The 24,504-nt window shown below is 43.8% G+C and overlaps 1 protein-coding gene across 3 annotated transcripts in view; it reads left to right on the top strand.

The window, feature by feature from the left end:
* SEL1L3 (SEL1L family member 3) overlaps window positions 1-23,738 on the top strand; it is a 100,853-nt gene extending 77,115 nt beyond the window's left edge. For 2 of the 3 annotated variants that reach the window (XM_027599806.1, XM_027599805.1), the window contains 7 exons: window positions 6,307-6,397; window positions 6,532-6,616; window positions 7,777-7,886; window positions 12,684-12,811; window positions 13,433-13,535; window positions 13,616-13,688; window positions 22,604-23,738. In XM_027599806.1, the coding sequence (XP_027455607.1) occupies window positions 6,307-6,397; window positions 6,532-6,616; window positions 7,777-7,886; window positions 12,684-12,811; window positions 13,433-13,535; window positions 13,616-13,688; window positions 22,604-22,737 (724 nt within the window). In that variant the 3' untranslated portion in view covers window positions 22,738-23,738. Of the gene's footprint in view, window positions 1-6,306; window positions 6,398-6,531; window positions 6,617-7,776; window positions 7,887-12,293; window positions 12,597-12,683; window positions 12,815-13,432; window positions 13,536-13,615; window positions 13,689-22,603 lie in introns of those variants that run through there. The other variant, XR_003520943.1, reaches the window with a different exon arrangement.
* Window positions 23,739-24,504: the final 766 nt, after the last annotated feature.

Raw genomic sequence — 24,504 nt, 5'->3', positions numbered from 1 at the left:
CTGCCAGTCCTGCCACTCTGTCTTCCTTTTCCATTGGGACATATTTTCTTGGTTGGTTTATTGCCTAAGTGATCTGGGTATTTCAGTAATAACTTAAAAGGGTATACAAATCAGCACATATCCCATTGGTCCACTGCCTCAAAGACATTAGACCAGACCTATCATAGATCATAGTCTGATCTGAACCTTAATTAAAAATTAAAATATAAGTCCAAAAGAACACTATTTTCCCCTTTGGTCCATGGGTGCCCGCATAATCAGCAGACAGCATGTCAGTGAATGAAAATCTTAAAGAAGGCAGGGAAGTGAACCCAATGAAAATACCAAAAGGAATGTTTGTTATCATCCTGTGAAAGTTTATTATCTGCAGCCTCACTTTGCACAATCTGGAAAAAAATTTTAATGGAATTTTTATTTTCCACTAGATACACCTTATAATTTTTTTGGTGCTTTATCTTGTCTCCCAAGTGAGCTTCAGCTTCTAAAACTCCCAAATTTGAATTTAATTTATTCTCTACTTCTCATCCTCCAAACTTCCCCCGCCCTTTGCTCCCCACAAGCTTCTTAGGGGAAAAAGAGTATTCAAAAACCGAAGTGTGTATGTGGGCTTTCCCAAAGAGAGAGCCCATCTGTAAACACCCCCACACTGACACACATACACACCACAATGCTTAACACTATTTTTTCCATAAAGAGAGTGTCTATTAATAGCTACATTTCTTGCCTGCATTTGAATTTAACATCACAAAGCATTTCAGGTAGCACATTTTAAAATTTGCTGTGAAGGTCGAGATGAATTAAGATTTTTGCGACCTGTTGTCCTTCTTAAAATATTCAGCCACAACACGAGATTGATTTTTTTTTTTTTTTTTTGGTAGAGGGGAGGGGGAAATTAAGTGTGTTCTACACTGTGAGTTCGGGTCCAGGTCAGCAGATTTTACTGAGTACACCTAAATGCAGGCTGCCTTGCCATAAGCTGCAGGGGATGCCACAGGCGGGGCTCGAGGAAGTGGGGAAGTTCCCTTCCTCCTTTCTTTCTCTTCTTCTTTTCTTCTTCTTTCTTCTTCTTCTTCTTCTTTCTTCTTCTTCTTCTTTTAAAGATTTTATTCATTTGACAAAGAAAGAGAGTACAAGCAGGGGGAGTGTCAGGCAGAGGGAGAAGCAGGGTCCCTGCTGAGCAGAGAGCCCATCCCGGGGCTCAGTCCCAGGATCCTAGGATCATGGCCCAAGCCATAGGCAGACACTTAACCACTTAACCAGCCAGGTGCTCTGCCTCATTTCTTCCTTATGCTGAACTTTCTGCAGTTTCTCACGTGGCCCGCATTCTGTCTGCCCTCTGGATCTTTGAACTTGCTGTTTCCTCTGCCGAGAAGTCCTCCCTAACTCCTTACTCCCTTTAAGATCATGACTGCTCTTGTTGATTGTCCGGTGATTTGTACCCCAGGGCCCAGCACCTAGGGTTACCTGGGAAGTGCTCAAAAGCAGAGCGCACGATCCAAGGCAAATAGAACAACCATAACTCAAGGCACATGAGCAGTATATAAAGAGCATGAAGGATTCTGAGAAGGAGAAGATGCTATCTGGTTTGTGGGACTTAGATCAGCCTTCATGACGGGGGTAGCAGATAATATGGCCTTGGGGGCTGGGTGGGATTTCCACTTGGCCATGCAGGGAACAGCATTTCTGATGACAGGAATAGCAGGAACAAAAGCAAAGAGATAGGAAAATTCTGGATGCGTCTAGGAAATTTTAAGCCACCAGTCTGCCTTCAGGTAAGATTTGTAAAAGGGAGTGACAAATAATGAGAGCAAAGAGGTGCTGCTCTATGGAACTTTGAATGGCAGGTCATACACTTTTTACTTAATTCATGAGGCAGTGGGGAGCTATTGATAGTTTGGGGAGAGGGTAGTGACATGACAGAGCTGGGGCCTGAGATGTCTAACCAGACAACTGTGTTTGATGGTAAAGAGAAGGGAGAGTCTGAAGGGGCATGCTGGCTCAGAATCCAGGTAAAAGGAGCCGAGCATTTGAACTGGAGATGTGGCAGAAGCCAGTTGAGTTGTTTTCTCCTTCTTCTGTCATATAGTAGTTGATACGTATGAAGTGATACGTACAGGTTCTTAAGCATAATGATACAATGAACATCTGTAACCCGATGTAAGAAAATGAACAGTTGAAGCCCCCTGCATTTCCCCCCCCCAGATTAAACCCACCCCCACCCCCAGTCCCCAGAAGTAACCATCATCCTGAGCCTTGTTTTTGCTCTCCCCTTGCTTTCTTTATAGTTTTGCTATACGTGGATATATTCTTAAGCAGTAGAGTTATTTGGCTTGTGTCTGGGCTTCATATTATTAGAACCATATTATATATGGTTCAACTGCTTTTTTTTTTTTAACGTAACACTGTGTTTCTGAGCTTCATATCCCTTGATGCATGTATCTGCGGGTCATTTTTATTGCTGTCATATACCACACTTTACTTACCAATTCTTACTTTAACACACATTTGCGTTTCCCTTTTTTTGTTGTTTTTTAAGAACAATGTGACCATGAACATTTTTTATGCATATCGTGGCATACCTACGAAAAGTTTCGCTAGAATATAAACTTAGGAGTGGGGTCACAGGGCAGGTATTTTATAAGATAGTGTTCACCTTTATAAGATAATGCTAGCTGTTTTCCCAAAGGATTTTACCAATTTACTCGCCTGCCAACCATGTATACATTTTTGTTTCTCCATATCCTTACCAATCTTGATGCTGATGCTACGTATTATTAAGTTTCAATCCGGATCCGAAGCCTTTTTTCTATCAACAGGAAGAGACATCTAGTATCCGTTATAATGGGAAAATCTTCGTCAAAATATATTTGAGGCGAAGTGCTTCTATTTCCTCCTGCTCTCCGAGTCCTGAAGCCGGCCCTGGGGTTAAACAGGAAATATAGGAATGTTGGCCTCCCCACACCACAATGTGGCTTTTTTGGTACCATCTATTTTGCTGTAATAGAACTAAATCATCCACCAATGTCCCAAGTCCATCCCCCTTTTTCATTTTCTGTGAGTGAATTTATTCTGGACGTTATTTTCAAATTACATGTGTCAGTTTGATGAGCTTGTGCTTTTCTGTGTTGTTCCAAGATTTATATGGGATAGTTTAAAAGAGGAGCATGATTGAGAAAAGGGCCTGTGGCTTTTTGCTGTATCTGCGTAATATGGAAGATAATGTTGTCATGCCTCAGGCTGTCCTCGGACACCAGAAGAAGTCAGCGAAGGAGAGGCTGACTGTCATGTTTCATTTCTCTCTGCCTTCCCCTATGTGTGTTTTATCTGTGAGCCATGTGTTTTATTGTCCTTTGTCTTAAATATGCCCCAAATATTTAACCCAGGAGGTTAGCCAGATTATGGCGGGCTTGAGGCAAGACAAGTAGGCGCGCCAAACTCAGTTGAAAGAGATTCACCTTTCGGCAAGAGACCAGGGGTCTCAAGTTCCGCGGAGATCCCAGGATTTTTTTTTTTTAATCCTTTCGGTTTGAGCTGCAGAGAAGAGCACAAAGAAAATCATATAATTGTTTGGGAAGCTGCTCAAATTCACAATTCACAGCAAGCAGCCAAAGGATTGATTATTAAGATGTATCATTATAAAACTCTCTAAGTGTATATGCTGAGTCAGAAGTGGGAGGACAGCAAATATGCCCCTAAACTCGTTCTTTACCATAAATCCCCTCCTTTCCATGTCCACCCGCCACCCCCATCCCTGTCGGAATGACTGTCTGGGGGACAACTTCACTTTAGTGCATTTGAAATAAAGCTTGAAGCTCTAGTGAGCTTCCTAAGCCTTGCGGAAATTCATGGAAAGGACAGTACAGCTTTGTGGCTTGTCTTTGGGCTTCCTGCCCATGGTTAAGTGCTGTGTACGTGTTTGTTCCACGAATATAAATATAGAAATATCTGTAATTAATACTTCTGGGCACTCTGTGTTGAAACACAAATAAGAACAAAGCACTGGGAGGCTAAATGTGGGTAGGATTTCTGCAGAGGTGTCATTTCTCAGAAGTCTTAATAAGCTGAGGAAGTCTGGCCGCGAGAGTTCTAACTGTCCCCTGCGGATGGTGGTGGTGCGGGAGTGCACGGCATCGGAGGGTTGCTTCTGCAGGAGGCAAGACAGAGGTGGATTTCCCTTCAGTGCTTCTGTTGACATCGATGTTTCATAGACATCTCTTTTTGATGGGTTTCAGTGCTTCCTCAAAGGAAATACTTGGGAATTCTATGAAATTTCCCCTTGGCTTATACAATAATTGGACAGCGCAAATCTTCCTATAAAACTCGCCCCTCCCTCCCCTCCCCACAACCAAAGTAACTCTAGAGACAAGATCTTGTCTTTGTAAAGTTTATCCTAGTGACTCAGTTCTTCCGGGAAGCGTCAGCCTCATGCCTCCCTCGCACATTCTAACAGTCTGCCCGACTGCTGTCAAAGAAAACGCCATTTTGATTACATTTTAATAATGTGAGCCACATCCCATCCAGTTATGGCAGCAGAGGGACCTGGCCCGACATGTGACCTTGAGCTGGCAAGTCTACACCAGCTCCTTCCCGCATCCATCCCTGGGGGAAACAGGCACTGGTTCCAATCCAAGTGTCTCCAAAGAAATGGAAGATTGTAAGACCTTGGGAATGGGTCCCTGTCGCAGAATGATGGGGACTTTCTGCCAGGCCTCCTTTGCATGCCCTCCATCTGGGGTCTGTTCTGAAGATTCTTGTCACAAAGCATGATTTTTACCAGCTCTGTAGGAAAACGCCCAGGCATCTTTTGTGTGGTTCTTATGGCTGCCGTTGTGGGTTTGTTATCTGGTTTGCAATGCAGGGCACAAGTGCCCAGCCAACTTCGTCTCTCTTTAGCATGAGTCATGGCTAATTGGTCTGCTGCCTTGGGTGTCTGGGAAGCGGCCCGTGACCTGCACCATGTCCGATTGAAGGTCTCACTGTCCTAATTTGACCCCCAGTCAGAAGCCAGTTTTGGGGTGGAACTGCAATTAAGAAAGAGTTCTTAATGTCAACTCCTGAGAGTGCAAAATAACAATGATATCTGGTCAAAATAAAATTTCGCTCATAACCTGGGTAGCACAAAGAAAATGGAGGAAATCATAGAATTAAAAAGAAGAAAATAAAATGACTTGATTCTCACCACCTCGAGAAAAGTACTGTGAACATTTTGATAGATAATTTTGGGGTTTTATTTTTTTTTTCCTCGGCCTATATGCACCGGCTTGAGCTTGTGAAGGTGTGCACTCGGTTTTATTTCTGTTTTACAAAAATGGAATTGCTCTGTTTCTCATCCTGCTGGTTTTTTTTTTTTTAACTGAGTGGAAAATTTTGCATAAACATCTTTCTACGTTTCTGAATTCTCTTTACGACATCATTTTTAATGGCCTCATCTGAAAGTGGCTGCACCATGGGGTAATTTAACTACTCACTGATTTTCAGATACTTAAGTTGCTTCCAGTGTTTTTTGTTCATATAAACAGCTCTGCTGTGAACTCTGTTGTCACAGAATCTTTGCACATGTTTCTGCTTCTTTAGAATAAACCTTCACAAGGGAGAACTGTTGGCCAAATGGTATGTGCATTCTTAAGACTTCCCGCATTTAACGGTTGGGGTCACTTGCCCTTGGCCTTAGGAATATGTCCATTTCCCCAAACCCTTGCTGCTATTCTGTCTTATGAATCTTGTGCCAGTCTTTCAACAGATGAACAGTGACCCGTCATTGCTTTGCCATCATTCAGTTGCTAGTGGTATCGAACATTTATTTTTTTTCTGGTTTCAAGCCCCTTGTAAACTCCCTCCCCTCTGCCAAACTTCTAATGCATCACAAAAACTCAGCTTTAATTAAGCTTGCTCAGAATCCTAAGCCCCATGGAGCCTTTCACAAAACAGAGGACCCGAAAGCACAGGGCTTTTTCTAAATGCCACTTATCTCTTCTCAGTGGGGATGGAAGGATTCCAGGACCCAAGGTTACTAGACCACCCTGCCAGCATGCCATACACCATTTAGCCAGTAGAGGTAGCTGTTGCATCAATAACTCTCCAACCTTATCAGGGAGTTCAGCCTTTAAGATAGAAAATAAATCAGTGCATGCAGTATTTTTAACAACAGTATTTATTTTAAACACACACACACACACAACAAACTCATGATTTTGTGGCTTTAAAAAAACTGCTTATTTTGTGCCCTCTTATGCTTGAATATAGAGCTCTCTGTGAATATTAGTAAGAGCCACTATATGAAATTTATTATTAATCATCTATTTTTAGGCACGAAGCTTTGCTGTATTATGTTTTAGCAGCAGAAACTGGAATCGAAGTGTCACAGACAAATTTAGCACACATCTGTGAGGAGAGGCCAGTAAGTAAATGTATTCTTCTCGGAGTGGAAGCTCTAAGGTTAAGGATAATGAATCGGGTTTTATGAAGGCAAAATTAGTCACTTGGCTGAAATATATTAATGAATTAACTTTTTCTCCCCCTTTATCCCCTTAGGACCTGGCCAAGAGATACTTGGGTGTTAATTGTGTTTGGAGATACTATAATTTCTCTGTTTTTCAAATTGGTGCTCCTTCATTTGGTATGTATAGAAAAATGGGTGCTAAATTGAAGCATTGGACACTTTTAATCTTTAGTAACAGGGAACATGTAACAGCTTTGTGCGAAGTATGGTATTTCTAAACAATTAGGAAAGAGTGTGAAAAATCTCTGCTGTTAAGATCACGAGTAAACTACTGTCGGCCTCAAGCCATGTGCTTCTCTCCCTCCATTGTCCACTGAATGCTTGAACCCACCATTTCTTCAGAGTTGGTGAGAATTCAAAAGAGAAAGCTCTGCTGGAGAGATTCTCTGAGCCAGTCATTTGCCTTTTTTGCCCTCGGATGTATCCCCGTCTTGCTCTGCTCTGCTCTGCTCTGTATGGGAGGGGTTGATCCCCAGGAAGTACAGTTCCCAGACTCCTGTGTTCTTGGGCATCTGATTGGTTTCAGCCAGTGGGAGGTGCCGGCAGGAGATTGCTGGGTGGGAGGAAGTGAAAAGTCCAGGTATTTCTCCCCTTCTCCCTCTACTTTGGGCCGTGTCTCCGGCAATGGCCGTACACCCATGGTTCCACCTCCTAACTGACAGGCCACCCTCTGTGGTCTCAGGTGGTCCCAGATCTAGGCATGGTAATAGTTTCCTATCTTAACTGTTCTCTGGATTGTTGGTTGTCCCCCCATTTGCCCTTTTAGCCCTTCTAACACCCTGGTAACCAGTTCCCAGTGTTGAAATCCATCTTTTGAATCACTGGACATAGATTCTATTTTTCTGACTAGACATTGAGTGATACGTACACCATTAGGCAAAACTTTTTCCAAGGGGGGGGGGAATAAAATCCATGGCTTAAACAGAGTGAAGAAATACCCACCAGTCATCAGACTTAGGCAGCAAAATTTCAGATGTCAAATAAAGTGCCCCAAACAATCTTGGCCAATTGCGCTGTAAGGTTGCAGACTGGGATTTTCACAGACCCCTTTGGGAGAGCTGCCCAGCAAAGCAAGAAAATGTGTCTAGAAATGGTGGTGCTCAGTACCAAAGGTTTTCCTCCCCCACCCCCCTTCCTGACACACCAAGGAAACAATGATGTTATGTATTCAGGTCCAGATAGGAAAAACTCTCAGTCGTGCGACTGGGCCAACTATTGAAAATGTTGGTCTGAAATAAAACCGCTTCACAAACGGGCCTGTGCTTTCTGTCCGGCAGCGTATTTGAAAATGGGAGACCTTTACTACTATGGCCACCAAAACCAGTCCCAAGACCTTGAGTTGTCCGTGCAGATGTATGCCCAAGCAGCACTGGATGGAGACACGCAGGTAAACCACAGAAACAAGCTCTGGGTGATGTCTGTTTGTGAGGCTGCAAGACCTGGAGTCCTCCCAAGCCCTCCCGTCTTTACTCTTTCTCAGTTCACAGAGTCATTTCCCCTCCATTGTCACAGCTCTGTGAGGACACGAACCCTAACAGGACACCTTTATGGAGCAGCTGCTACGGTTGCCACGTGGTTCTCACAGCAATCTCCTGAAGGTGGGGGTGATTATAGCCAGGTTATAGTGGAGGTAACAAGACTGCAATCGGGTGGTAAATTGCTCAAGGCCAACCAATCAGGTAGCAGGGGAAGCGGCCCGATCCTGAAGCCACGTCTTCTGGTTCCAAGTCCAGGAGTCCTTCTACCAGATTCCATCAAACTAACTCACTGCGTAGAAACTGAAGAAATTGGAAGTGTGGTCACAATGACAAATGATTTGCTTGTATAGTTGGGCCAACGCTTCAGTGATAGGAATTTGCTCTTGGTGACTGTTTGGCGGGGGAGACTTCTTATTTTGGAGGATTTTTAAATGTATAGAAAAGTTGCAAAAACGATACAGAGAATTGCTGTATACCAGTCACCCAGCTTCCCCGAATGTGACTATCTTGTAGATAACCACAACACCATTATCAACTAGTCAGTGTTGGGTCATTACCATTAGGTACACTTGAGGCTTTCCCTTGGATTTCACTCATTTTTTCACTAATGCCCTTTTTTTTTTTTTTAAAGATTTTATTTTATTTGACAGAGAGATAGAGAGCACAAGTAAGCAGAGAGGCAGGCAGAGAGGGAGAAGCAGGCTCTCTGCTGAGCAGGGAGCCTGATGCGGGGCTCGATCCCAGGACCCCAGGATCATGACCTGAGCCAAAGGCAGCCGCTTAACCGACTGAGCCACCCAGGCGCCCCCACTAATGCCCTTTTTATGTTCCAGGATCCCATCCAGGCTCCCACATCACATTTAGCTGTCCTATCTCTTTTTTCTTCTTCAATCAATAGTAGTTCCTCGGCCTTTGTCTTCCATGACCTTGATACTTAGGAAGAACACTGGTTGGGTATTATGTAGACTGTGCCTCAATTTGGCTCTGTCTTCTGCTTCCTCTTGAATAGAATGAAGTTATGCATTTTGAGCAAGGAAAGCAGAGAAGTGATATGTCCTTCTGAGTGTATCATAAGAGTGACGTCAGTACACCTGATTACTGGTGAGGCTGATCTCAGTCCCTTGGTTAAGGTAGCTTCTGCTAGGTTTCTCCCCTGTAAAGTTAACATTTTTCTTTCTAATTTATATATATCCTGGGGACATCGTTTGCGACTCTGCAGATATTCTGTTTCTCCTCAAATTTCTGTCCACTAATTTTAGCATCCTTTAGTAGATCTTGCCAGCAACAATCATTAGTGTGGTGAGCTCATGATGATCCTCCGGTTCCCTCTCTCTGACATTTGCTAATCCGAATTCTCCTGTGAGAATCTCAGGGCCATTTTCACGATGGAAGTCGCAGTGGTTGATGCCTTTTTTTTTTTTAAGATTTTATTTATTTATTTGGCAGAGAGAGTGAGCGAGCACAAGCAAGGGGAGGGGCAGAGGGAGAGGGAGAAGCGGGGCTCGATCCCAAGACCCTGGGATCATGACCTGAGCCGAAGGCAGATGCCTAACCGACTGAGCCACCCAGGCGCCCTGTGGTTGACGCCTTCTTAGACACCGGGTTTCTGGTGTTGTGCTTTGCGGTCTGATTACAGAGCAAAAGCTGGAAACGCACCCCTATCTTAGATTTTCTTTTGTTTTTTTTTTAAAGGAGGTGCGACATCCGAGTGTTTCTTTACTTGGGTTAAACCCCCACGTCTTTAGCACTTCATTGCTATTTCTACCGGGCAAGTCACTGAATCACTGAGTCTGTGTTTTCTCATTTGGAAACTGGGGATAGTAATAGTATTTAGCCCATAGGTTATGAGGATTGAATGTTATTAAACAGTCAGCACTGAGTACACTCAACGAACATGATCTTTCCTATGATTATTTCTTCTGGAATGAAATCAGAGTTGGTGCTAAAAGGACTCAGTACAGAGCCAAACTTCCCCGATGATATCTGTTGGCACTCAGATTTAGGGGACCTGTTTTTTTTTCAATCCCGATGTTTATTTTTTGGAAAAACAATGTTATAGAAACATTAAAAGATAACTTTAAAGGAAAATAAACATGAAAGGATGCAGCCACAGTTCCACAGCGGGGTCCTTGCTCCTTCCTGTCTTCCTGTCCCCCTCTAGCTGCTGCCCACAGCCAAGTGTATCTCTGTAATGTTAACAAGAGCATCCATGCCACTTAGAAAATCTGTGTCTTTTCACAAATTGTAGGGATGTGTGCATTTTACTGCATCGTCTCTGTAACTATTAATTACTCTTAACCACTGCCCCATATTCTGTTGAGCCGATGGCTGTAATTTATTAAGCTTTATCTTATTGGTGGACATTTATTCTCGTTTGCTAATTTATTCATTGACTTGGCACCTATTTCTTCAGTCCTGCCATGTCTTAGACACTTCTTAGTGGTGGGGACGGAAGAGAAAAAGACAATATTCCTGCCTGCTTGGGATTTATAGTCTATTAAGGAAGACGCAGAGGCCTTTTCCGTTGTTGCAATGCTATCGAGTGCTTCAGTGAACATGTTCATACCTCCGTCTTTTATCTCCATTGGAATAATTTCTTAATGATCTGAGGGCTCGTATTACTGACTCAAACAGTCAAAATGGTCTCATGGCTACATACTAATAGCATATGTGCTTTCTGAAAGGGTTTTCCAACGAATACCTCACCAAGCAGTGGCTGAGTGCGGGAAAGGGACTGAAATCTTGTCAACACTGGATGCTCTCATGACTTCACTTTTAATTATTCTAATTAAATAACTATAAGTTGATAACTTCCTTAGGGTTTTACGTTGCGTTGATTTGATTACTAGTGGCAATGGACATTTTTACGTAGACTTTACGGTCATTTCCCTCGTGGTATGTTTTATGTGGATTCTCTATTCGTATTCTTTTCCTATTTATTTATTGGAGGTTTGATACTGGTTTTCTTTTTTTTAAGATTTTATTTATTTATTTGAGAGAAAGAAAGGGCAGAGCGAAAGAGAGAGCATGAGCAGGGGGAGGGCAGAGGGAGAGGGAGAAGCAGGCGCCCCGCCGAGCAGGGAGCCCGATGCCGATGCCGGGCTCCACCCCAAGGCCCCGGGATCGTGACCTGAGCCGGAGGCAGACGCTTTACCGACTGAGCCACCCAGGCGCCCCCAATACTGTTTTTTTTTTCCATTTGAATCATAATTAGTTCTTTATACATTTGCCCAGTAGATAATGGACCTTAAGCTATTACATTGCATACAAATATTCACCTAGTCTATTTTCCCATTCATTTTAATTTTGGTATTTTTCCAAGAGACATTAAAATTACATAAAGTGATTTTTTTTCTTTTCGTCTAATAGCTCAAGTTTTAAGAGTATATTCTGTTTTCTGCTTGTGCATAAGTGTGTGTTACGTGTACATCCTGAAGGTACAACACTTTCATCGGTTTAGAGGTTACTTGGCAGCACAGTGAAGGTAAAGATTTGAGACTCTGGGCCCTGTCTGCTTGCATTTGGATTCCAGCCCTTGCCCCTGTCCAGCTGTGTTACGTTGGGCAAGGTCCTCAACCTCTCTGTGCCCCAGGTTCCTCACCTTTAGAACAGAGAGGCTAATAGTAGCTATCTCAATCTGCTGTTACGACCATTAAGTAGATATATACATAAAACAGAACAACGCCTCACATTATAACAGCACTCAGAAAATGTTAGCTGCTGTTATGTTTATCGTGATTATTGCCTAGGATGGTAATGGGAGGCCTGGTGTATACAGCCTGTTGGGGGTGATTTTCATTGAGATCCTTGTCCGTGGCAACTGAAAGGAAAGGTCAAAGGGAAGATACAAGTCATTAAAACATGACCGTGAATTCTTTGAAGGGCAACAATCCCGTTTCACTTGTAAATCCCTAGTGGTAAGTAACACATCATTTTCTGTTGATTTCTCGGTCCGGCCACATGCTCTGCTCCTGGCGGATCGTGCCTCTCCCCAGATAGTGTAGTAGCTCCCATTCTTTATGAAGCGCCTCTCCTGTCAGCCTCTTAACTGTTGGGTTTTTTAATTGGATCTGTACAGCCCAATAAGGCAGGTCCTACCTCTGAGGGTCAGGAACAAGGTGTGTAAGGAAGAGGTAAGGAATTGTATCCGAGTGGAGCTGTGCCAAGAGGATCATGAGCAGTTTTCCACACTGGCCTAGGAGAGCAGAGACAACCCCCCATGTGTGACATTGTGCATGAGGGAGACTCTCTACATTAGAATGCCAGTCAGGAGGAACACCCCCGGCCACAAAAACACTCTGTTCGATTTCCGACAGGCTGATGGTCCCAGAGCGTGATCTATAAGTGATAGACATCACCTTCAACTTGGTATTCTGGTTTGTGGATGACACAAGGGCGTGTTTTCACCGAATTCTGTCTTGAGAGAATGAGCAAGAAAGGACAGATTGCCCTGGTTGACTGGCTTCTGAGCAGATGGGACACAGCATCTTCTGAAAGCCTCCTGGTTCTCCTGCAAATAAATTTCTCAGATGCATATACTTAGGGAAACAATCCATCAATGAAGATGACAAAACCATCTGGCTCGAGGGACTTAAAAAGAAAAAAAAACAAACCTAGAGGTTGTAAAAGTTTACATTCTGATGAAGGGTGTGTGTCTGGGGTTTATTATAAGGAGTTGATCAGTTTGGTCTGTGGCTTCTTTTCAGGGATTTTTTAACCTGGCTCTGCTCATTGAGGAAGGTGCTATAATCCCACATCATATTTTGGATTTCTTGGAAATTGACCCAACTATCCATTCTAATAACATCTCCATCCTCCAGGAACTGTATGAAAGGTGAGTTCAGGGCCTTCTTTAATGCTGTGGAGTCTGGGGGAACCCAAGTGGGTGGTGTTTGCTTCTTGGCTAAAGTCAGAGTTTCTCTTATTATGTAACGCCAGTGGTTATAAAAAGGGCTCGGGATTTGTTTTGATTCGAGAACACTCAGCTGGACCCAAACTATTTCCCTTTTTTAGCATCTCAGGCTTTCTATACAGAATGTGCTTGATCTGAAGTTAAAGTGCTGACCAAGGTTTTCCACGAGAGTGGAAAGAATAATGTGTCTGATTAGACCGTGCCTTTCTGCAAGATAGGGAAGCTTTCTGACGTCCGGACTTTGGACAGGCACTCGGCCAGGAGTACTGCTCTGGCGGATCTGTGTCGGGGTCCTCCTTGACCCATTAGCTTTTTATTGAGAACAAGACTTATCTTTTTCTGAGGTTTCTGCCAGCCAGGAGCCTGGACTCTCAGGACAGGCCCCACCCCCTTTAGAACGGGCTTCGTGTCTTTGTTTTTCATCTCAAGTGTGCCCATTTGCCCAGAGCAGGAGGAGAGTTTGAGGATCTGACAACGAGGGTCATGGGTGATGCCCCCCACGTTTGCCGATCCCTCGGGATTCCCTGTGCTTTTTGTCTACAGGTGCTGGAGCCAGAGCAGTGAGGAGTCCTTCAGCCCCTGTTCCCTGGCCTGGCTTTACCTTCACCTGCGGCTCATCTGGGGTGCTGCCCTGCACTCTGCCCTGGTAGGTGCCATCTCCCCCAGCCCTGCCCTCGTGGCCCCTGCCCTTTGGCAGCCATCTGACTCGTGCTTCGGATTCTGCAGATCTACTTTCTGGGAACCTTCCTACTGTCCGGACTGATCGCCTGGACCGTGCAGTATTTCCAGTCTGTTTCAGGTAAAGATTTCTAAGAAGCTGGGACACTATAAAAATGTAGGGATTCTTTTTCCCTACAAAAAAAAAAAAAAAAATGACACTCTCCCTCTTCATGCCCTTGACCATGCTATTTCCTTTCATTAGATGGGTCATTCGTGGGGTGGAGGGTTCCCCCAGGGGGGTGTCATCATCTCTGGCTGATGGAAGGTCCCAATTATCGTTATATCTGTCAGAGTAAGCAAGGATTTTTTTTTAAATAAGAAGCTTCAGAAATTGAACCAAAATGCCTTCTCCCATTGAAAATACATCCACTGTCAATATCCTACCTCCGTTACCTTAGAACCCAGCTCTGAAGCCCCCTCCAGTATGAATTCTTCCTATTTATTCCAGTCAAGGAATCAAATGTGTGGGATGATGAATAAGGCCTCATGATGAGTAAACATACCCAGCCACATGGATTCAAAAGGAGGGGCTGAGGAGGAAGATGAAATGAGCAGTTAGTTTAGTGTGATTTCCACCGGTCACTGTTATTTTTCCGAGCTAGCGTTGGGCTGTCGTCAAAGAGATGGACACCACCGTAGCTTCTAGGTGGCCTTGGAGTCCAGGCTTGGCTGCTCGTTAGCTGTGTGACTTATGGAGAGTTATTTCACCTTCCTGATCTCCCCATTTCCCAACAATAACATTAGGTTATAATAGTTGCTACTTCCCAGGGATGTTCGAAGGGTTCAGTGAAAAAAATACACGTGACACTTACCAAAGTGACTACTGCAGGTAGTCGTAGCCATTATATTTATCTGGCACATAAAACCAGTCAATGTGAGCTCTTATGTCCGTCTCCCCTATCAGACCATAGGGTGGAAGGCTTTCGTGCATCGTGTGGAATATCTCACACTTAGGAGGTGCTCAAAGTTGCAAACCTCTGTCGGTGGAGAATTACAATCTTCCACCCTCTTGGACGGGCTGCAGAAGGGCACGATCACTTCTGAAGACCAGGAGGGACGTTTACAAACGGGCAGATTAGGACCGGACGTGGCATCGTAACACGTGCTCAACCGCTGCTTGTGCAGCAGATAACGAAAAGCAAAAGGAGTGCGTCTCACCGCAGATCCGATGGTGGGAAGGAAGTCTCTGTTACAAGAGGCTAAAGCAGAATCATTTCCCTCTGATTTACCTGAGGAGGTTAACAAGGAGCCATCAAAACCCGTCCAGATTTGATGCCCCGTTGTATGCTGGCTTATAAATTTTCCTCATGCAAATTCTGTCCCGTCCCTAAATTTGTTGCCCGGTAGAGCACATTTATTTTGCATCTTGTCGGTGTTTTCCATTTCAAATTATCTTTGTCATTTTTACTCTGTAGAAATATTGTTATGATTATTACAAATGCAATTCCCTTAGAGGAGCTGAAAATTGTCTTTATGATTTCATGCCAGCTGGTAGCCATGAAAATTCATGGGCTGGTGGAATTGCTTTTACCAGAAGTTGTCTCTTTCTCCTGTCTCCCTGTCGGCGTTATCAGCCTCCCCACATTCTCGCCTCCCTGCCCCTCCTGCCCTCTGATCTTTTTTTCCCTTTGCTGTGTATCCTTTGCTCTTTCGCATGTGTTCTTCATTTTTTTGCAAACTCATTTACTTCCTGAGCATACCTCCTTGCCTGTTGCTGGCCTTAGACTAAGTCTGGATGGGCTCTTAAAGTTAATTTAATTCTATGCCCTTCATTTTGCAGATGAAGAAATTGAGGCCCAATAGATGAAGGGGTCTGCCCCAAATCACAAAATAATATCCAAGAAAGGACAGAGGGCAGCAGGATTTCAAACTTTTTCAGACTTGTGACACAGTTGACCCTTCAGCAACGGGGGTGGGGGGGTGGCTAGGGACACCGACCTACCTTGCAGTTGAAATTCTGCATATAACTTTTGACTGCCCCGAAATTTCACTACTGCCTCCTGTTGACCAGAAGCCTCACCGAGAACATAAACAGTCAATTAACACGTATTTTATATGTTATGCATACTATATACTATATTCTTACATTAAAGCAAGTTAGAGAAAAGAATTCGCTTTTCAGAAAATCATAAGTCCATTCACGGTGCTGTACCATGTTTATAAAAAAAAGAAAAAACAACCCAAAAAACAAAAAAACTTGTGAAAGTGGATCCATCCAGTCCAAACCTGAACTATTCAAAGGTCAGCAGTGTTTTAAAATAGTGGCTACCAAAAATAAATGAATAAATAAAATAAAATAAAATAGTGGTTACCATTCTGTCTCTGACCTGTTGTTCCCTTATATAAAAAATATTTTGTAGCACATTTTTGGTACCTTGAAGTGAATGATAATTATCCTGCCTACACACATATTTTTAAAAAGTAGTTGCCCTAACAGCAATATAAAGGAGAAATAAAAAGAAATGAATTATAATAAAATGACATATTTTAATATGTGAATTCTAGCCCCATACTTCTTTACTGTAATGTGCAGATGAATCACCCCCAGGATCTTGTTTAATGCAGATTCTGGTTCAGTGGGTCCAGAGGTTGGCTCCGGGATTCCACATTTCTAACAAGATTTGAGGTGATGTCCACGCTGTGGTTCCATGGGCCACACTTTGAGTAGGAAGGGCCTAGAAGTAAAAAAAAAAAAAAAAAAAAGTCTCCACGTTATTTCCAAAATGTGCCTTAAGTGGTGCCTACCAGCCTTGTTAGAACTAGTGTTAAGAGTTAAAATACATAGTAAATTATTTTCATATTTTTAAAATCCTCAACATAAGTGCAAATTTGTCAATAACTTTGGAATAGGGGGCGTTGGGTGGCTCAGCCAGTTGAGTGTCTGCCTTCGGCTCAGGTCATGATCCTACAGTCCTGGGATCTGGGCCCGCATCGGGCTCCCTGCTCAGCGGGGAGTCTGCTTCTCCCTCTCCCTCTGCCCCTCCCCATGCTTGTGCTCTCTCTCTATCCAATGAATACATTTTTAAAAAACTCTTTAAAAAAAAACCCAACTTTGAAATAGGAAGGTACTCTGTCAGTGGTTAGGCAATGGGGTGGGAGACAGGTAGGTACAGTGGGGCAGGAGAGAAGACTGCTCAGAAGGCGAAGTTGCTGGGCCTGGTGCCTCGCCCAAGACCTGGTTGGTGCCTGAGGTCTCCTGACCTGCCCCGGGGAGAGGGGGCGCCCTCTAGCGGATGCTGGTGTGAAGCCGGCACAGGCATGAAGTCTGCGTGCTGAGTGACAGTTAAGAGGGACAAAATTTTGAGTCAGGAGCCTCCCTTAAGTAGCCTTGTGGAAGGATTCTGCTCTAAGTTAAGGATCTTTGTCATTTCGCGATTTGCATTTTTCCGGCCAGTTGTTTTTAAAAAATTGGTGATTTATGGTCAAACTTTTAAATTGAGCTGTCCATCCATTTTGCTTTCAGCTCCAACTACCTTCATTTTCCTCCTGAGTTTATGTGCTCTGTGATATATAGTCCACACTCCACTGCGTTTGCCCCACACTAAATTGTCCCGTGTTCAGAAGACTAGCAGCGTAGGACAGACGCTAATAACACAGGCTCGAGAGTCATGCTGCTAAGGTTCTGGCCCTGCCACTCACTGCATGACCTTGGGCAAGGGAGGGAGCCCATCTGTGCCTCAGTTTCCCTTTCGGTAAAATAGCCACAACAGCAGTACACCTATTTTCAAATGTAGTTGAGAGAAGCAAATAACCAGATAACACAGTGTAAAGTGCTTAGAACTCAACAAATGGTAGCTGGTAGCTCCCCAAAGAATCATATCCTGGGGCATTCCACCTGCAGTTAAAGCGTGCTGACACCAAGTAGCACCTGCACTTACCTAGCTTGGGTTATCTCAGGAACAGACACAATTCCCAGCGCCTCGTGGGTTTTTCTATGTTGTTAGACTCTTTCTAAAACATCAAACTCTTTTTTTAAACCATCTGAAAGATATTGACCAGGCTCTCAAGAGAACCAAAACAAATATATGAAAACTATTGCACATCTCTTGTTTCCTTTAAGGGAACTTGTTTTTGTCTCCTGGCTTGCATTCTACCAGGCAGCTCAGTCTGTGTTGAGACCGATGCCTCCCAGGGGAGTGCCAGGGTCCCTGGGTCTTGGGGGGCAGTAGGACCACTCACGTGACCCCCAGTGGGATGACAGAATGCACATTGCTCTGATCCTCCTCTGTCCCTCCAAGTCCATTGGCTTTGCAGCTTCTGGTCACCTGGGAGTCCCACCAGCTTTGCTGCTCACCTTTTTTTCTCCCCATGCTTCCTGTCTGAGATTGCTGAGGGGGCAAGGTGAGGGCTTAGCTGCCGCCGGTACAACCCACAGATGGGCTCGGCCACTTGCCCAGGCTCCAGACACTCCTCTCCCTGCCTCACGGAGTCCCTGAAGAGCTCCTCCTCTCCCTTCCCTGTCAGGGCGCCAAGCATAATTGCCTTAATGGACTCAGGCTTTTGGAAAAACAAAAAACAAAAACAAAACAAAAAAGAATCCCCAAAGCAAAGTATGTCTAGAACCGTTTCCATTTCTGCCCTGCTGAAACCCGCCCCCCCCCCCCCGTAGACCAAGAAAGCATGGAGGCTGGCTGGCTGCCTGAAGGAAGGTAAAGAGAGGACAAAGGGACAAAATGGAAGGTACCCTTCCAGAGAGAGTCTGGTCTTACCAGTATTACCAGAAACTGGATGTCTCGGTAGAATGCACAGCGTAGAGCGAGACCTGCCGAACTAGCAGCTCCTGGGTATGACCGGGTAACCTCTTAAACCAATGTCGTTCCATTCAAAACAGCCAGAATTGAAGCCAACTCATTCTTTCTGCCCGAGTGGTTAGCCCAGTGGTCTTTGAAAATGGGTAGGATGATATGACCAAGATTAATTAAACCGTTTCCACTCTTTTCCTGTCCTCTACATTTCCAGTTAATGAGGTTGCTACTAAAATTACAGTGAAATGTCAGAAAGTGGCGGTCATGAAAAAAGCAGAGGGCTTCAAGTCAGAGCTCTTTAACGGCGAGATTTCACTTTTCTCATTACCCTTGGCACTGACCCGGTAGCTTTACTCATGAGAAATGTTTAAAAAATGACATGAATCTCATCCTTGTCTCGGTGCCCCGCTAGATCCGGGGGCCCAGGTGAAGTACGCTAGATCTTATTCATCGCATAGGACTTCCGGGCTTTCCCCCTCCCCACCCCCTCACCCCCTTGGACTCCATCTTTGTAAACATTCTACTATCTCAGAACTGACCCAGTATGTCCCTTATATTCTTTTCTTTTATGTTCCCATCTGGTCAACTGGCAAGCAGACCTTTTTCCCGCGATGGCCCACAATAGGGGTTGGCAAACTTTTTCTGCAAAGGGCCATCTAATAAACATTTGGGGCTTTGCAGGTCATCTCAACTCCTCAGCTTTCATTATAGGGCCAAGGCGGCCACTGACCATACGTGAAAACGAGTGGGCATGGCTCGTTTCCAGTAAAACTTTACTATGGATGTGAAAATCTGAATCTCTTATGTTTTTCACCTGTCACGAAATATTACTCCTCTCTTGATTTCTGTTCAACCATTTAAAAACGGAAACCATTCTTAGGCTGCAAGCCATCCGAAAACAGGCAGTCAGCCCCATTTGGCCCGTGGGCTGCAGTCTGCCAAACCCTGGTCTACCCCTCTCAGGGCCAGCTTTCGATTATTCTCGCTCCTATACACAAAACGGTCCCCCAAGCACAAGTAATACAAAAATCACTCTGATTTGGCTCTGGAATAGACTCTGTAATTTTTCAAACAGCACACTTATTTTCCTGGTTACCTTGATTCCAGTCTGGTAATCCAATTAGCACGCATTTCAGGTGAGCAGAAACAAAGAGGCCACTTTAAAATTATGATGGACGGGCGCCTGGGTGGCTCAGTTGGTTAAGCGACTGCCTTCGGCTCAGGTCATGATCCTGGAGTCCCGGGATCGAGTCCCGCATCGGGCTCCCTGCTCAGCAGGGAGTCTGCTTCTCCCTCTGACCCTCCCCCCCTCATGCTCTAGCTCATTCTTTCTCTCAAATAAATAAATAAAATATTTTTTTAAAAATAAATAAATAAAATAAAATTATGATGGGCTGTGGGGGGCCTTGTCCAGTGATTGTGACCCCCTGTTGGAAGGGGGAGCGTTCTCACGTGGGTAATAACAAATTTACTGTAGAAACATCAAGGATTTTTATTATGTTCTTACAAGAAGATTTAAATGGTGGCGATGCTAATTATGCATTCCTTCTACATTTACACATTGGCACTTTTTGGTTTTAATCAGAAAACTGATTGCTGCTTTATCTTGTTACCATGGTGATTTAAACTTTTTTTTTTTCCCCAGAGCTTGAAAAGGAAAAAATTGCATGCCTTAGTACTTTGTGAACTTCCTCAAAGATCATCAGAAAGATAAATCTCAGGGCCCAAGGGGGTCTTGGACACCATCCGATCCAAGTCCTTCAATTCACAGAGGTGGACATTGAGACCCGTGAGATTCAAGCATTTTAGGACTGAAATGTCTGCCACTCAGTACCTACCCCAAAGTCACCTGTTAGTGGCAGATAAATGAGGCTCACCCAGACCAGGTCTCCTGACTCCAGCCTAAGGTCTTTGTACCACGTCACTGGGCTTCATGCTCCCTGCCATGGTTAGATCACCCACCAGAGTGATGGCTTTAACCTAGAAACAGCACATCATCATATAATACCCTGGTTCCTCCCCATCCCACCAACCACCCTCACTGTTCTGTTCTTTCAAAACCATCTCTGGATCCACAAAATACTCTGTAGCTGTTGGAAGGGGTTCCTAGGAAATTCCATAACCAGAAAAGCCAGAGGCTTTGGAGCTTGTTCCTGAAGTCCTTGGAATGGCCTCGTGGAGATGGAACTCTCGAAGAGTTCATCTAGAAGTGAGATTGTCAATGTGGTGTCATCTTCTTAAAGTCGATACATTGCAGGATGGACACTGGGAACCTTTAAGAATGCCCCCACCTACTGAAAATTGTCTAAGACTCAGGGACTGCTGAGCTTAAGATCGCTAGCAGTTGTTTGCACAAACTCTGGCCACTGTGTTAGCCACACGTCACACTTGCCTGCAAATTGCTGCCCCCATATCACCGATGAAGAAACCACAGCTCAGAGAGGTTAAGTAACTTGCCTAAGATCACCCATTTGGTAAATGCCAGAGCCACGTGACTCCTGGCTTCAAAGCTTTGCTGTCTTTCTTGCTTCAAAGTTTCTGCTGTTTTCAGAGGCTACTGGGGTCTGAAAGAGAGCTAGAGGGATCCCAGACTCAGATGCGCCAACTAACTCTTTCACCAGTCCTGCATGCTATGTCCCTGAAATTCATAAATCTTAAAACACATTTCCAGGGTAAAAGAGATCGACTATCACTAGTACCAATGGCTAACATTTGTTGAGTAGCTGTGCATGCCAGACACTCTTCTGGGCACTTTAGATACATTAACTCTAAAGGAGAGTGGCCAGTTTCCAGATCCCACAATCTTATGAGCCAGGATAGTCTCGGCCTCAGTCTAGAAAGCAGAGTATGCCCACTTCAGCGCTACTGATATTTGGAGCTGGATCATTCTTTGGTGTAGGCAGGTTATCCCCGGCCTCTACCCACGATCCACCAGCAGCAGCCTGCCCTCTAGTTGTGACCACCAAAAACGTCTGCCAACTTTCCCCAGGAACCAAAATCGCCCTATTTGAAAACTACTGACATAAAGTACAAAACTTTATAAGCTTCCCTAATATTTATGGTGGTTCAACCTGCTTACTAAAGGTAGTTTGATAAACAATTAAACCAAAAAAAAAAACATAATTATGATTTCTTATACACATTTATTTAAATAACATAATTTAAACCAAATTTGATACTTCATCCAATGGGAGTAAGAATGTGAATAAAATGAACACTCCTTTCTGATCGACTGGTATAATTCATGGCTTGCATTGCAAGAAAAGAAGAGAAAAAAAGAGATGACCACAGGAGACATAGACCAGAGAGTCAGTCTTTTCTTCCTTCCTCCCTCCCTCCCTCCCTCTCTTTCTTTCTTTCTTTTTCTTTCTCTTTCTCTTTCTTTCTTTTTCCTTTCTTTTTCTTTCCTTTCTTTCTTTCTTTCTTTCTTTCTTTCTCTCTTTCTCTTTCTCTTTCTTTCTTTTTCTTTCTTTCTTTTTCTTTTTTTTTTTCTTTCTTTCTTTCTTCTTTCTTTCTTTCTTCTTTCTTTCTTTCTTTTTCTTTTTCTTTCTTTCTCTTTCTTTCTTTTTCTTTCTTTTTCTTTCTTTCTTTCTTTCTTTCTTTCTTTCTTTCTTTCTTTTCTTCTTTCTTTCTTTCTTTCTCTCTCTTTCTTTTTCTTTCTCTTTCTCTTTCTCTTTTTCTTTTTCCTTTCTTTCTTTCTTTCTTTCTTTCTTTTTCTTTCTCTTTCTCTTTCTTTTTCCTTTCTTTCTTTTTCTTTCTCTTCTCTTTCTCTCTCTTTTCCTTCTTTCTTTCTTTCTTTCTTTCTTCTTCTTTCTTTCTTTCTTTCTTTCTTTCTTTCTTTCTTCTCTCTCTCTCTTTCTTTCTTCTTTTCTTTCTTTTTTCTCCCCTCTCTTCCTTCCTTCCTTCTTCCTTTCTTTCTTTCTCCCTTCCTTCCTTCTCTCTCTCTCTCTTTCTTTTTTTAAAAAATGCAAACCTTTGCCTGGAAGTCACAGCATAGATGCAGAACTTAGAATCCCAAGATGTCAGAACCATCAAAGATCTTTGCACATCTCTTCCCATCCGCCATCTTATAGGAAGGGACACCAAAGTTCAAGGAATCTAGGTAATGGGTGTAGAGTCACTTATCTATTAGTGTCAGGGCCACTGGACTAGAAGCATCTGCCCTGGCTTGCTAGGGTCTAGGTGTGGTTGTGTGTCCTGCATGCAGTGCTTTGAATATTCAGTACCTGCTATCCATGTGTCTCTGCAGCCAGTGGTTCCCGTCTGACACCAGCCCAGGCCTCTGCAGACCCCACGGCTCCCACCGCAAGTCCAGCTGTGACTCCAGCTGCAGATGCTTCTGCTCAGGACCAGCCCACAGTCACTACTAACACAGAGCCTTGAGAGAGAACTGTGTGCTCCAGGTCTCTCTGGATGAGAGAGAAGCCCGTCAGCAGCTGGTATTAGAAAGCTGGGGCTAGGGCATTATACTGATAAACACCTTACATGTCTTGTCAACTGGATGCAAATTTTGCACTTGGTGTCTTTTTTTTTAATCCGGTTATAAGGAAGTACCCAGAGCAGGCAGTGGGTAAACCAAAGGTTATCAGACAAATACAAGGAACACCCTGATCACAGGGGCATGTCAGGGAGGTTGACTAGGTCATTGCAGAGTCCATCCCTAGTGACCGTGTGTATGGAGGGGGGGTCATAGTCTGCCTTGTGGTGTATCCGAATCCTTATACACTGAGATGTATTTTTAAGGATCTTAGCCCCTTGTTCGTTCCCTGTCATTAAAGTACTGAAAATTGTGACCTCTTCCCACCAGTTAGAGAATATTTCGGGGTGTGTGTTGGCCACAGCCCTGCTCCTCAACATCCAAAAGGCAGATTTCAATTTGACTTCCAAGACCCAGCAGTTGCAAGGCACCTTGAAAGAAATCAGTTGTGGCTGGAGAGGCAGGGAAGGTGACGGCTTTGTAAATGGGTTCACATTCTTCTCCTTGACTTTTTCTAGGGTCGTGCTTCCAGATCATTCAATGACATTGTTGGATATCATTTCCTTTTCAATTGAATCCATAAAATAACATTTAGAAAATTCTTAGTATTTAACTGTAGTTTTCTCCATGAATTACCCATTAGAATACTGGCGGCAGTGGAATATGCAGGAAATAAGCCTTTAGCTCATAGTTCCATCCCTACCCCTTATGCCTGCCTGAGTCTGTGGAAGGGCATGTGTGTGTGTGAGAGACAGAAAGAGAGAGAGGAAAGGGGACAGCAGACTGTCCATACACTGTATGTTGCTAAGGTAGTAAATAAATCAGTAATGCAATATTGTGGGTCCAAACTACTCTTTGCACTACTTTATTTACAGTAGTAAATAAAAATTATTTTTCTACCATTGACTCCTGGGACGTGGCTTTCTTGCTTTTTCGTAGTTACTGTTGTCTTCATACAAAGTCTTAAGGTCCATGCATGCTCCTCAAGGAGGCAAAAAAAAAAAAAAGGAGTGCTCCTGATGAGAGGGATTATTTCTGATAACCCATGAAGGTTTACAGATATGAAGGTGGAAGGCGGCTCCTCTCCAGGGATCCCACGCTCAGAGCCTGGCCCCTGTGATGTTTGCATGGTTCCAGGCATTGCTTCGGGGCTTCTGGCTACATTGGGGCTGTATTTATATCAGTTCTGGGTGACGTCTGTGGTCCTTGTTCTTTCTCCTCTGTGAGTCACGTAGACTATTCTTGTTTTACCAAAAGTTGTCTTCCCTGCTTGCAAGAGAGCCAGAATTTGGAATCCAACAGCCCTGGATTCAGATTCTGATTCTGTAACTTTCTAGCTCAATAAACTTGGGTGAGTGATTAACCCTCTCTGAGACCCTCTGTTTATAAAATAAGGACCATAAAATCCACCTCTCCCGACTTTCCATGCAGCTTAAATGCCATAATGTAGGTAAAACCCCCAACACAGTGTCCTAAGCATGGTTTGTTGTTATTTTTATTAGAAAGAAAAGTCTGAGGGGCGTCTGGCTGGCGCAGTTGGTAGAGCATGCGACTCTTGATCTCAGGGTTGTAAGTTCAATCCCCACATTGGGTGTAGAGATTACTTAAAAATAAAATCTTCAAAAAAAAAAAGAAAGAAAGAAAGAAAGAAAAGAAACAGAAATCTGAGGGTC

Source organism: Zalophus californianus, chromosome 2 (assembly GCF_009762305.2).
Source record: "Zalophus californianus isolate mZalCal1 chromosome 2, mZalCal1.pri.v2, whole genome shotgun sequence".
Lineage (NCBI taxonomy): Eukaryota > Metazoa > Chordata > Mammalia > Carnivora > Otariidae > Zalophus > Zalophus californianus.
Note: the sequence above shows the minus strand (reverse complement) of the source record. Positions and strands in the feature narration are given on the sequence as shown.